The 15209-nt window shown below is 43.1% G+C and overlaps 1 protein-coding gene and 1 pseudogene across 1 annotated transcript; one reads left to right on the top strand and one right to left on the bottom strand.

Annotated features, from left to right (window-relative positions):
- The first annotated feature begins 4802 nt into the window (after positions 1-4802).
- LOC115139423 (transmembrane protein 240-like) lies at positions 4803-6833 on the top strand. The gene is made up of 2 exons (XM_029676780.2): positions 4803-5202; positions 6333-6833. Exons 1-2 carry the CDS (start codon positions 4803-4805, stop codon positions 6476-6478), a joined length of 546 nt encoding a protein of 181 aa, XP_029532640.2. The 3' UTR covers positions 6479-6833.
- Positions 6814-12161, bottom strand: LOC115131406 (ATPase family AAA domain-containing protein 3-like; annotated as a pseudogene).
- Between the last annotated feature and the right edge of the window lie 3048 nt (positions 12162-15209).

Raw genomic sequence — 15209 nt, 5'->3', positions numbered from 1 at the left:
TGACTAATGATGAGCAATACAGTTGTTATATTCGGTGCACAGAAACAATTGAATGGCAGGAACACAGTAGCCTGGCCCACCTTGAGTTGCACATGGACTATAATGTCAGAGAATATTATTTGACTGATGCAGCAATTTGTTCATACTGGGAGAGAAGAGGATGGGAGGGCTGCAAGGTCACTTATTTATGGGTAATGCAAAAAGAAAATCACCGGAGACAGAACCATGGTTGAAGTGACATTCCCATATCCTACCTCCCCCTGTCATCTAGTGACACAAATGGATAAATTACCTTGTCCTTGCCTCACAATAGGCCTATAAGACCAGGGTGGTTTGGTTTGTCATGGCAATATAATAAGGCAAAAGCTGATTCTGTGACATTTTAGATTTCAGGTGACTGGTGTAGGCCTACGCTCGTCATGGTACTGTTCATGGTGCTATATCGTTAGCTGGCACGCTTCGCGGCGCTGTCCATGGTGCTGAATTGTTTATGTGTACGACCTTATAAGGAGACACTGGTTCCATGCAGGTTAGAGAGTCAGGACAACGTTAAGAAAAAGCCTTTCAATATGTGACACTCTATTATTAACCATGGCCGGCACAGGGCTGGCATTCCCGGGGCCCCAATCCACTCAGGCCCAATTCATCTTCTTCTTGTTTGCTTTTCCCTGATAGACGTCGGCAATAAAGTGAATGTGTTGTCACAAACGAAGCCCAGCCCAACATAATGGTGCAGAATACATATTTAAACTGCTGATTGTCAGAGAGAGAGTATGCATACCAGTTATGTTAATTCGTTGTTAATTTATGTTGAAGCATGCTATTATAAACTTTTGGGGGCAAATATGGGGTGGAAATTGATTCAGCCTATAATCTGTTTCTCTGAAGGAGTCCAAAAATGCCTCCGCTATTATCAACTGGAATGCACAGTGGGAGGCTCCGTATTCTCTTTCAGCTGGGCCAAAGTAGCCTATCCTGTCGGACTATGAGAAATGATAGATAGCCTGACAATGAACAAACACCTGCTAGAGGGAGCTAACACGGAAAACGACTTGATTGGAGAAGAAAACACGAATCGATGATTCCTTGCCTAATGCTAGTGGATGCGTCCAGGTAAATAGGCTACACCAGGAAATGTGCAGTGGCTGGCATCACAGCAACGCATGGATCGCGACTTCGTCCTGATATCAACGGTGTTGCCGTGCTCTGGAATAGCCTAACAATCATTTTTCTGACATACGCTACAGCTTTCACACCACGCCTCCCCGTTGCACGCACCTCGATTAACCATATTCGCTGGTGCACAGAGTGCTTTTCGAAAGGGAGCGAAAATGAGACTGGTCCTCATCTCCTCATGTCGCGGAGAAAGGAACATCGGATAGACGATGCAATGATGGGTAGTTGGACACTGATGCTGCATCCATGAGCGCCTTCACTTCAGGGTGTTGTTTTTGGCACAGGTATCACAGGATAGTTCTGGAGGGAAAGCAAAAAACTGGAAGTTTTGATTCAATAGTGCACAACCGCCACGATCTTTATGATTTTAGGGGATTTATTTGTGATGGTAAGAAGAACACCGTTATCCTCATTCCCCACACTCCCTTATGTGTAACAATTGAATCTGTTCAAAGCTGTCAAATTGATATTTCAAACGACCTAGACATCAACGTGGCCTACATGAGGCGAAACAATCACTAAACTGTCAAGGAAAACATTGTTTTCTGGAGTAACTACACTTAATTCTTTTTTGAATTGACATTTTTGTGTGTCATCTACCTGAGAACTCGGGCAACATATGCTGTTATGGGAATGCGGCTTGTTTTGTCCCAGTTGACTTCAGTGGTTCTTTTCAGGCTGTAGCGTGTCTAACGGACATGAACGCGCTACTGGACCGCTTTCACAACTATATTTTACCACATTTACGAGGGGAGGATCACGTCTGCCATTGCAACTGTGGAAGGTAAAACAAACTTTCCAAAATAATGTGATTTAATGTTATGCAAAACAAAAGCATACATAAACAGTTTGTTTAAAACTACACTGTAAAACTAAGTGTTTAGGATCTGAGCACATAACTAAACCCATTTCTGTAACACTTTTTAAACGCATCATTCTCTGTAAACCCTTTTAAACACATGAACACGTGTATTCAGCACAGGGCGTTAAGTTTTAAACACTTAACACTGGGGGTATTATTTTAACACTGTAGGGTAAAGTCATATTTGCATTCTTCCCAGCATGCCTTTCAAGTGAATGTGAGAGATACCCACCAATGACTCTATTTGATAGTGACAGAGGCATGGTTGTTGCATTCAATCACTTATATTCCTGAATGGTTCACCTGGTGACTGTCTATGTGAATGTGTTAAAATGAAAAGTAAACCCTTTATGAAGACAAATTATACATTTAATCCCATAAAACCTTTAGTTATGACCTAGTTATTGACATTGTGCTTTGAAAATCCTGGCTCATGGGCCACATCAGACCTGCAAGACACAATATGCTGGTTTGTGAAGTGATTAGTAATTCCTATCGGAATACAGCCAGAGGGAGAATACCCAAGAATTGTACTATTTTATCACCCACAACCTGCACTCAGAATGACTGCTATGGTGAAGGACTAAACAAACACGACTACCTAAAATATCTAAACTGGAACAATCATCTCAGTAATGGGTGCAATAAATCCAAGTGACAGATTGGATTAGTTTAGAAAATGTAAGTTATTTAACTCAAAACAAATGTATTTTTGTCATAGGTGCCGAATACAACTGATCTGGACTTTACCGTGAAATGCTTGCTTAGGAGCCCTTCCCAACAATGCAGAGTTTAAAGATAACAAATAAAATAGTAACACAAGAGGAATAAAATAAAATACACAGGAATGTACAGGCAGTAACAGTACCAGATCAGTACCAGAGGTATTTGAGGTAGATATGTACATAAAGACAAGGTAAAGTGATAGATAATAATAAGAGTAACCTAAATACCAGAGCAGCAGCAGCAAATTATTGGTGTAAAAGTGTGTGCTTGTGTTGTGTCGGTCTGCATGTGCGTGTTATGTGTGTGTGCGTATGCGTATGCAGTGTATGTGAATGTGTGTGGGTTTTGTGTGGCAGTGTCAATGTAATGTGTGTGAGTGTGTATATGGTTTGTATACATGATATAGTCTAGTGAGTGTGCGTAGGGTCAGTGCAAGATAGAATCAGTGCAACTAGTTTGGGTACCATTCATTAAGTGACATGTCACATTGGGAATGTAGACCTGGTCATTTCCATCATGTACAAGAGCATAGTTCAACAGCGGTTTCATACATCGTTGATGTACAGACTGTAATGAGATGATAAAAGTGATAGGAGATGCTGTAGGCTACATGCAGAAAGTGCATTATTGCAGATGCTTTACATCACTAGTTCACCAGTGATCTCTGAGGTGAGTCGACATAAACAGAACTGTCAACATTCTTTGTTTATAAATAACAACAAAATGTTGATGGACCATCCACCATAAACAGTGCACTATCACCTGCACACTGTATCTGTCACCTTACCCATATTTCAGCACAACTGAACAGGACATTTAATTCAATAAATCTTTACAATCGCGTGGTGTTTTGTTACTCAACTGGGTTGAGTTCATTTCTGTTTACTTTCTCAGATAGAAAAAAAGATGTGGGAGTGGCTTCATTATTGTTATATTTCCCAGCTAGCTTTGTTTCAGGTTGATTTTAAGAATAGTTAGAATATTTTTAATATCTCTGTTTCCTCATGTACATTGATTGATTAATTGATCTTATACTATATTGATTGTATACTATACATACTATATTGATTGTTACTATACACAGTGTCTATAAGAACGTATCCAAACCAAAAACCATGGATTACAATAGGTGGAATCCTATTACACCCGCTCAGATGCTCATCGTACGTGGCAGGGTTTGCAGACAATAACGGATTACCAAGGGAATCCCAGCCATGAGTTCCCCAGCGATGCAGAACTCCCAAACGAGCTACATGGCTTTTGTTTTTCTGGAAAAAAGCCAGTTTTTCCAGATGCCTGTGTGACTTCGCTCTTCGTGGCTGATGCGAGCAAAATGTTTAAATAGGCTAACAATCACAAGACCGCCGAGCCAGACTGAATACCAGGGCATGTTCTCAAAGCATGCACAGAACAGCTGGCAAGTGAGGGTACGCAATAACACCTCCACCACGCTGACCCTCAACACAGGGGCCTCTCAGGTGTGTGTGCTTAGTTCCCTCTTGTACTCCCTGTTCACCCACGACTGCGTGGCCACGCACGACTCCAACGCCATCAAGATTTTCTGACGAGACGATGGTGGTAGGCCTGATCACCGACGGCGATGAGTCAGCCTAAAGCGAGGAGGTCAGAGACTTAGCAGTGTGGTGCCAGGACAACAACCTGCCCCTCAACGTTAGTAAGACCAAGGAGCTGATTGTGGACTATAGGAGAAAGAGGGGACTGGGCTGTTCTGGAACGGGTCGAGAACTCCCAAGTTTCTTGGCGTCCACATTACTAAGGACATAACATGGTCCACCCCCCCTAGCATTGAGCCTATTCCTGCAACCACTGGTCTGCCTGGATAGTTGCCTTGTCGTGTTTTAAGTTTGTGTAATTTCGGTAAAATGTATAAGCATGGACGTATGGCACATTTGCAGCCAAGATATTCATATTCAGGTTTTGAGATAAGGTTGTTTAATAGGGCTTGCATCCAACCCACACACAGCACTACAGCAAAGTACATAGAACCACACATAGCCTAACCATATACAGTCTTTGTATGGTAGATTTAATTACTCCCTTATGTCATTGTATCTTCCTCAATGCACTTTTTACCCCCCCCCATCCTCCTCTCTTCTCTCGCTCTACTCCCCTTTTCCTCCCTCCCCACTCCACGTGTCCTGCTCCCTTCTCTCTTCTCCTTGCCTCCTCACCTCCCCTCTCCCTCTGTCACCTCCCTCTGGGCTTCAGGCACCATGTACACTATGTGATCCCGTATGATGGGGACCAGTCTCTGGTGGACTCTGCAGAGAACTACTTTGTGAGTGACAGTGTGACCAAGCAGGAGCTGGACCTGATGTTGGGGCTGCTGCTGGGCTTCCTCCTCAGCTGGCTGCTGCTGTGCCTGGATGGGGCGCTGCACGCTGCCCTCAGACGTTGGAGGGCCAAACAGCACCATGGTGAGTCAGCAGGGGGACACAACACCACAGGCCGGCTCCGAGAGGCAGATAGACAATGTATGGGGAGCTGGTCTCAAAAGCCTGGCGCAGCTTTGAGTTTCAAAAATAGCAGCAGTAGAAAGTTAGTAAGGAATACAGATGTTTTGTTCATGGGGTGGGGGTAAAAATAGGATGTTCTTTGGATAAGTGAGGGAATGTATAGGAGAACAAATGTCTAAAGGTGCAGAGGTTTGATGTCTCAACTTTGAATTAGCCTTGTTTGATGAAAACTGCAGTATCGTGGGCAGCCTCTGTTCCGGAGACTACAGTACAGTGTGTAAACCTGTCTATGGTTCAATGACTTTTTATAAGTGTGACTCAGCCATCGACCCACTTTATCACAATATTCCCCAGCTTGCTGCTGTTTCTCTTTTGATTTCCTAAAAATTCATTTTGGATCAGTGTTTTTCAGGCTTATATATGACAGTGGGAGTCCCCCCCCCTCCTCAGATTTCTACATTGAACTGTTGGCACTGATAAAGTCATCATACATTCTTCCCCTTCAGTCTAGTCACAGTTTTTCCATATTTCTCTATCCAGTTGTGGGATTAGTATAATTCCCAGCCAGAGCTGCTTGCCGTGTATGAAGTGATGGAGTTGGTTGGTGTAGAAATTAGTCATGTATAGCTTCATGTCTTTTCAAATCTTTCCTCTAATGCACACACACACACCATTTATTTTAGTGTCTGTGGTTTTAAAACTGTGAGTTCAGAGTAGACTTACTGCAATGTTTCAGTGTCTTGTGATTTCTCTTTCTCCTCTCTCTGTATAGATTTGTAATCCCTCTCCCTCGCTTAAAATTCAGTATTTATCTCTCCCTTCCATCTCACCAATTAAATTCATGTTATTTAATTCTGTCTATCCTGTGAAAAGTCTGTGGGCTTTAGTAGTTTGGTGGAGTGGTCTCGTCTTCTCTCAATCCCCCCTCTCACCAGTAACCGAGAGGTGGCTATCTTGAATCCCAGAGCCAGCAAGTGAAAAAGATGCATGCACACTCACACACAAACTAACTGGAGGACACATCCTTAATCTTTCAATCAATGTCGTACATCTTCCCCAACCCACATCTTTTTTTCCTTTACTGTGTCCAGATGCGTTCTCCTGGTCATGGGTTCCCCGCTTCTGTAACCTGGGGAGAAGGGTGCACATGAGAAAGGTAGAGGACTCAAGTGGGAACATGGTGCACATTAAGCAGAAGCTGTACCACAACGGACACCCCAGCCCACGCCACCTCTGAGAGCATTGGACTGGCTGAGACCATAGACTGAGACCTGCTGACAACTGACCAACCAGACACAAGGGCAGCTAAACAAAGACTATTCAAGATATACCCTTCAAATCATACTGTTTCTTATTGCCACTGGATAGAACAATTTAACTGGCCCAATGGCCTTCACACACAGTGCAAAACTCCTCACTGTCCATATTTGTCTTGACTGGAAATGATTTCATGTAAAAGGATGTAGGTAATGGAGGGTCAGTTAGTAGTGGGGTTAGCAATTTGATAAAAGCGTGTTTTTCAAAATAGTATATATATATTTGGTTTTAGAATGTGAATTTTGCTAGAAGTGGGGATAGGGTGTATAGGGTGCCCGTTTTGAAATCAAAATATTTATTTTGCTTGAGGGTGGTCAAAGTTTGAGAGGGATTTGTGTATTGGTAGTACTTTGTCTATTTTAAAAACTTGGCATGTGAAAGCTGTACTGAAAGGGGCCTAGGGAATGTATTTTTCGTGGGTGGGTGTCATTTCTTTCTTGGTTATTGATGTCAATAATTAGACATTATTAGACATTATTTGGGGTGTGGAAGAGAACATAAATGCTGCCTGCTCATCTAACTGTGTGGTGTGTACAGTATATGCAGTGTGCCAACATTAAAGAGCCATTAGGAATGGCACTGTTGTGTATGTGTGTGATGTTAAGGGGTTAATTTGATATTTGGTCCAGAGGGTCATCACCATGGAAACCTGGAGATGAAATTCCAAGAAGGAGGGTTACACTCAGGAACTCTTTATAGTTGACGAAATACTTCACACTGAACAGCCAGCTGTAGAGTGCCTCCATAATAGTAGCTTTGAAAGGGACTGCCTGTGGTGTATTAACTCATATCACAGGTGCAACATGCTCTTGTCATGGCATTGAAGAGTGATACTGTATGAGGACTGTAACCCATTGGGATCCTGAGTGTTCCTCCCTTATGAATTAGTCTCTAGGGAGCGGGATGTGGCACCCTTTCACTTCCCTGCACCTCCCCGTCTCTGTGCAGACATCGGTGTTGTAAAAATTAAATCATTGTTTCATTAAAACGGACCACTGGAGGTTAACAGTGACGAAGTCCTGGTGTGTCATTACACAGGTTCAAGATATAGTTCATCACCATCTGTTGGTCACATGATTTTTTACAATGATTTAAGTCTATGAAACCATCCCATTACAAATTATAACATAGTTGCAGCCATTGTACAAAACCTGGATTATTTTCATCCACACCATCTGAATAATAGAGTATCATCTCTTACAGTCCACATCAACATTAATATTATTAGACAGTGTTTCCATATAAAGTATACTTTTTATACAAATCATATATTATCACAGCTCTCCAACCTCTCCAGGATTGTTTCATGATCTGCTAGTGCCTCCATCCCTCCTCCCCGTCCCCCATCTCTTTCAGTCAGACAGATGTATACAGACAGTCAGGAGGAACAGGAGGCGTCCTCCTGTAAACCCATTAATCCCAAAAAGCAACCCTCTTTCTTCCTTCCCCTAATGTTAATCTGGAGTCCCATCCTTGGGAGGAGTTTCTGTCCCACCCTCACTGCTAGGGGCTGCGTCAGTTTGGGCTACACCCTCTACCCCTCCCCCCGAGGTGTTACCACTGCTTCGACACCCTCCCCTTTGGCCGGGAAAGTCCCCTCCTCCGCAGGCAGGGTGGTACTGTCTGAGGAAGGTGGGGTTGATTCTGCAGGTAGAGGCACCTCCAATTTCAGCTCCTCCCACTTGACAGGGGTCTCCGGTCTGCTGTCCATCTCCAAGACCGGGTTGAGTACTCATGAGGCTGTGGTGGCTCCCATAGAAGTAGATCCTATATTGCTGCTGTCTACTGGTCCAGTGCTGTGAGAGGCTGTGCTCTTGGCCCCAGCCTCCCCGTGCAGCCAGTCCATCTTCTGGAGGTGCTGCCGCATGGCGTCGTCCACCCGAGCATCAATCATGGGCTCCGTTAGGACGCCGTCCTCTGAGGAGTATGCTGCCGCCTACAGGAGGACATAGAATACATTAATTATTACATTAAATCTAAATAAAATATTTTATCATAAAAGTTCTTGTCCACAGAATGAGTCTCACAGGAGAGATGAACATGACACAGCAGAAGGGGAGGAACAGTGACATACATAGTGATCCACTTCCCAGCTCTGCTTCTATAAATAGTTGGGAGAATAAATGGGTCTGGACTTCCTTGGTAACCAAATCACCTTGGGTCAGAATTGCCTGCTGTGGCCATCCCTAACCTTTCATCTATCTATCTATGACCCTCTACACAGGTTCTCCTAACAACAAATCATTTATGTCAAACTGGCATAATTGGACAATTCTGGTTGTTATCGTTTCAAAAAGATCAGCAGAAAGCATTGACCTATGAACAACAGGGGAAACGCATCACATACCTGCCAGGCCACGCCCAGTTTAGAGATCTCTCTGCCAGACATGCCCTCTGCCCGCTCAGCGATGTCTGAGCACTTCATTCTCAGCTTCATTCTCCTGCAGGGACAAACAGAGACAGAGGAACATGGAGACATAGAGAGGGATTACAGACAGATACGGATCTGAATGACATCCTGTCTGGCAGAATGGAAACAGGTCTGCGTTATGAGGTCTTGCCTGACTCTTATCTGGGGAGCCACTCCTTAAGTGGCCAAGCTCCCTCCACCAGCTGGCTCGGTTGTCTGAGTGTTGTTGGGCCTGGTCCAGCTTCCTGTGCCCGGTGTGTAAATCTCCCCCTGCCCCTCTGCCTCTCAGGCCCTCAGAGCCCCACTGTAATTAGTGACTCAGCATGGCTACGGCTGACTGGGATCCTGCTGCTGCTTATTGCTGGGACTCCTGCTCCTAAAGACCTGCTCCTGACACTCCACAGACAGAGCTTATTTTGAAGAAAAATAGAAAGAGGGGCCTCCTTCCACCCAGGCACCCAAAAGTTAATGCCCGTCCACATGTGTGCGTGGGTAGGTGTGTGTGTGTGTGTGTCAAGGAATGTGGATGACTCCAAGTATGTCTGGGAGTAGTTAATTACTTGGCATTAGAACTTGTTCCATTATACATCCTAGTGTGTGTGTGTGCTTGTGAGAGTGCCCTATTTAAACCTGTGCTGCTGTGCTGTGTGGGCATAACGCTGTGTGACTCACCGTCTCCCCTCTGTGGCTGGCTCAAGCACGTACCTGTCAAAGTACACCAGCCTCTCATCAGGACCCGGCAGGGAAAAGTTGACTATCTCATCAATGCGGTCGTTGATGGCCCAGTCAAACTGCTCCAGCTGGTTACTAGCCAGCACCATACTAGCCAGCATCATACTAGCCAGCATCATGAACCTGGAGGAAGACAACACAACAGTGGGCTACTAGGGTTAGAATGCTGTGGTATTTGAGGAAGTTTGTACATCAGAATTCAGGGTGTTGGGAATAGATATGGTGAATTTAGAGTGAATGAGGACTGACTTGTTGCTCTGCTCTCCAGTGCGGTACAGGAATGTGTTCAAAGTTGTTCTGAGCTCTTCACTGATCTTCTCCTGCAAACAAAAAGACACAAACCTTGAATTTTATTTTCCAATATTTCAACAAGATCATTGTTTTGGTTTTGCTATCATTTCAATACAGGAAGGTACAAATACCTGGGTTCAAATAGTATTTGAAAGAGCTCAATTACTTTCATACATTCGAAGTAAGTACTCAGATATCTTATATTTGAAAAGGCAAGTAGTTGAATATTTTACTTTATTTGAAAATACACTTGGAAAGTATTTGAAAATAAAAAATAAATATTTGAAAATGCATTTAATCCAGATATTTGAAAATAGTATTTAAGATAAGTATTTGAAAATACTCTCAAATACAATTTGGTAGAGTACAATTTTTTTTTTTTTTTTACAAATAACCATTCAAATACTCTGATAAAAGTTATTGTTTTGGCCTGTGTATTTTAAAATACTCAAACACACAGAAAAAGTTATTTTAAATACCAGATACTCAAATACATATGTATTTGATCCCAGGTTGTACACAACACACTTACGGTAGATCTCTTGCAAAGGAATGCAATCGGCTTCATCAACAAACAGCAACAGGCTGTGTCAGACAGGACACAGGATGGCATTAGCAGAGCTGCACTGGTCTTAATTCGTTCTCTGTATATAATATCAAGTGCATGTCTGTTTATGGCATGTTCAAATGTATATTATGTAGATACTTACGCTACATGGTTATATCATGGTTACATTTACATTAAGTTCTATCAATAGTATGATAGCACTGCAAGTGAGGGTAGCATACCCACGGCGACTGGTGTTGGCCCAGTCAAAGACTTTGTGCATGGCGGTGACGCCCTCACGGCGCCACATCTCCACCCGTCATGATGGCATAGTCCATCCCAGAGTGCACTGCTAGCTTCTACTCAAACCACAGAGAGACAGTTACCAACATAACACCTCTTGTCAAAGTCAAGGTGATTCTGTAAGGGGCCTACCTTAGCAAAGAGGGTCTTTCCAGTACCTGGGGGGCCGTACATGAGGATGTTCCTGTAGAGCCCCTTGTTCTGCCGTGTGTTCCTAGTTGCTATGGCGATGTCACGTACACGCTCTTCTAAGTTAGGCTGTGGGGAGTGGAGGGAATCATTCATATCAGGGAGATCAACATTTTGTCTCAAAGCAGGGCTGCAAAAACATATATTCACTCTACACAAGATGTGTACACAGCATTCTCTATTAATGTATCTTTAATACATGTGCTGGGTATAATATCTCCCAGGTATAGTTGTGTTGAGACTGTATAAGGTATGACTCTCTGGTGCTCAGGTGTGTGCTGAGTGTTGGTACTCACACTGAGCACTACTCCCTCCAGGGCATCCTGAGGTTTGCTTGTCAGGCGCTTTGAAATCTATAAGAGAGGAAAAATAAGAAAATGGACCTCACCATCACTTCATAGTACTTCTACATAAGTGTTTAGCTAACTTAATTTACTTGCAATAAAAAAATGTAAAAATAAACACAAAAAGCATCAGACACAGGACTTCTACAATGCACAGCAGGGCCGCTCTATCTTGGTGGGGTGCTTGATTGCCTCCGCCACAGTGATGCGAGACATCTCTCTGACCAATGAGGCCTTACCGAGCCGGGCCTCAATGTAGCGCCCTGCCACCGCTGTGGCGTTCCGGGCAGAATATACACCCACAGCCAGCAGGGTTAGTCCTGCCACCTAGTGGTGTGAGGGAACAAATACACTACATTTAGAGACACTCCAACAACAGCTTAGATCAGATATAAATACACCTTTAAGATATCAGGTACTTATTTTAGGAGTCATTGGCAGTTTGCATATTAATGAACATAAATGAGGAAGTAGAGTGGAAGGCAGGTCTCACCGTAGCTGTGACTTGATCCCAGTCTGACACAAAGACCTGGAATCCTTCCCCAAACACAGCACCTGCAGTCCTGAAATGACAGAAATATACAAAGACAGTCAGGTATCCAATATAGTATATTTCTGTATGGTCTGTAATGTAATACACTAAGTCTGTCTCACCGTACAGTCTGTGCTCTGCTGCCTTGAAGTGGATCTGCTCGTGGATGAGGTCTGCGTTTTCCCGTTCAACACATGCACGTGCTTTAGACTCTGCCTCTACACGTAGCAGCTCATTCTTGTGCCTCAGCTGCATCTCGTGCTCGATTGTTGCTATGTGGAGCGGGTAAATCAGTGGATATATCATTATACCATAGCATTGTTGAATACTCGTTTCTTATTGGCTTGAAGGACATTCTAGAGCGTGCATTATTTCTCTATAGAACACATACCCCCTACACATACACATTTTGTGGTTGCCAGACCCCATATGGCTATAATGACCAGTGAAAATCGAAGCAGAACCATATTCCTGGAGGCTGTGTGACTGTATTATACGGGGTCAGTACCTTACCTCATAGCCTCCTGTTTAAGCACAGAGTCCTCCTGTTTGCGAAGGTTGTCCTCATTCAGAGCTTGCTGAGGACACAGAAGAGAGGCTACACTCAGTCAGGTGGACATAGCATTTTCACTCTACTTCTTTCTAGCCTAAACAGGACTGAGTAGATATTGCAGCTAATGGCAGTTGGTCTTACCTGTTGCTTGAGTTGATCCTCATACCTCTGTCTGGCAAGTCTGTCTTGGAACTGTGCTCTCTGTAAAGGGATATGAGGAGACGGTAACCATAGTAACATGTTAGTCACCCTCTGGTGGACAGATATGTAACCCCTATATGTAAGCTCCTCTCCAGCTCTCATTGTAGCCTGTTTCAGAATTAAAGCTAATTGTGCAAACAATTTCAAGCTCTAAACTTATGAACACAATTGTACTCTCTACAAACTCAAAGACATCTAACAACTACAAAGCAAATGCTTGCTTCTACAGTTTACCCATACCTCTGCATTATGATCCATGCTATGAGCCCATCATTGACTCCATACTCTGCAGTACAAGGAATACTACTGCATAATCACCCTTCCTGCAGTATCACTAAACCCTCTCAGTACCAGCTCTCTCACCGATTGATGCTTGGTCTCCTTGCCGACAGTTTTCCTCCTCTCCTCCCCTTGAACACGCAGCTGATCCCCCTTCAGCTGCTCCACTGCTGCCCCATACCTCTTCCACCATCACACACAGAAGGAACACAAATAGCATGATCAGATATTGGATTAATAGTATAATGTATTTGGTGTCCTACACATTACTCTGCATGTGCCTTGTTTAGTGCAACAGTATCTTGATTTCGGTCTTCAAGAGACATACATTTAATTTAATGACAGTAGACTATATTCAAACTAATTAGAAGTTCCAGAAAAATCTACTTAATGTTCTGGAAAATAATGTAATACAAGGTTTTAAACCTGGCTGAATTAAGGTATACTAAATGTATTGTAACTAGAACTATCTGGCAAACTGAACTGTATGAAGGAATACCCTTTGCACCTTTCACCTTGAATGCGCTCTCGATCAACTTCCAACATGAATGAAAATGTGCAGCACAACGTTCAATGTGATACATGTCATTTTCGTTTATATAGTGTTGTCCTACTGATAGCTGTCATGAAGACTAATTAACTAGATATATAACAGTGGAAACTAGCTAGGAGATTACGCTATGTAAAAACACCGGCCGGTGTTGCATCAGCATCACTGCTGCGGGTGCATCGCTCTTTCTTTAACGATTACCAATATGTCTCTAGTTAGCTACTAGTTACACAGTCCTATATAATCTAGTTATCATGCAAGACACTTACTAGACTTGTCGAGCTTCTTTACCGCCTGGGTCGCTCGCTCTTGCCCTGTTGGGTCGAAATTGCTCCATTTGTCCTTGGGTTTATCGCCACCACCACCGGAGCTGCCAACCCGTGGAGGGGGTGGCGCTGGAACTGGGAATTCTGAGGGCGCCTCAGGCTGCCCCTTATTCAGGCAGAGCAGCCAGAAAACAGAAAATAAACTGCTGGCCCAGGCAGGTGGAAGTGATCAGGCTTGGCAGTCTATCACTACACTTCCTCCACACGCGTGTCATGCTGCCGTCTTTGAACAAGCACAATTAAATATGAAATAATAATTTAAAAATAATATCCCGTGCTGATTGGTTTGGGAAAACACTATTCCTCTGATTGGTTGTCCTTTGCTTGAGATCAAACATATAGCCCATCCGTAAGAGGCTATGGTAGCCGCAGTGGTCTAAAACGTAAGTCTTATAATAACCCTGAATAACCACACTGGAAGGCCATTTGAGACAATGAATGTGATAGTTGCATCATTTGCGGAGTTTTTTTGTACTTCTGTCAACAGAACGCATTTTAAATGAATTGCATTTTACATAAGCTTACATTGAGAGCTGTTTAGAGTTAAGATTCAGGGAAACCTGAATCTTTTCAAAACGTTCTCGAACAAATTCATTGACAGGAACTCCATATGAATGCCCATGATTTTGAAATGAGATCTTTAATGACCAGGTGTCCACATACTAGTGTATATGTGATCATATACAAATGTAAACTAGATTTGAAATTATGTTTTAGTAAAATATTATATATCTTTGGGCTTCTTGTGGTCAATTTGCTGTCTACAAATGATTTGTAATTATATTCCGGCCCAAAATGCTTCGTCTGTAACTAGTTAGGTAGCCAATTTAGTAAGCTTCATAACTAACCATAACATTAATTGATGAGTTACCTGTAGTGTGAAACTGTCACTACGTTGAGTAAATGTTGCATACAAAGTCAATTCTGTAATGTCATTTGAGTTTAGTTTGAGTTTATTTATTTTATTTTTACAGGGACAGTGCACATTAATCAACGTTTCAGTAAAAGTTTCAACCGCAGTCCCTGGGCAGGTTATTAAAAACAATTACAATATAGACAATAGCAACATAGAACAAGCAAGACATAGCAACATAGGACAAGCAAGACATAGCATACAGACAGAGCAACATAGGACAAGCAAGACGTAGCATACAGACAGAGCAACATAGAACAAAAAGCAGCAAGACAAAATTCATAAAAGCAACAAAGTGTTTCCACACCTCACAAGCTACAGACAACAGACAGCATGGAGAGCGGCAACACACAGCTAGGGACCATGTTCACAAATCTGATTGACCTTTAGCCATGTCTTCAAGCATTTTGTGAAAGTGTGATATGTGGTGCAGTTATGTGTGTCTGATGGCAGTGTATTCCAGACATGGGAAGCTCTCACA

This window comes from Oncorhynchus nerka, linkage group LG2, assembly GCF_034236695.1.
Source record: "Oncorhynchus nerka isolate Pitt River linkage group LG2, Oner_Uvic_2.0, whole genome shotgun sequence".
Lineage (NCBI taxonomy): Eukaryota > Metazoa > Chordata > Actinopteri > Salmoniformes > Salmonidae > Oncorhynchus > Oncorhynchus nerka.
The sequence above is the reverse complement of the archived record's forward strand: the minus strand, read 5'-3'. Positions and strand labels throughout refer to the sequence as shown.

Excerpts from the sequence above, each read along its gene's own strand:
- LOC115139423 (XM_029676780.2), top strand. The coding sequence starts at position 4,803 with ATGGTAGATTTAATTACTCCCTTATGTCATTGTATCTTCCTCAATGCA. Across the intron at positions 5,203-6,332 it reads GAGGGCCAAACAGCACCATG|ATGCGTTCTCCTGGTCATGG; the intron begins GTGAGTCAGCAG and ends TACTGTGTCCAG.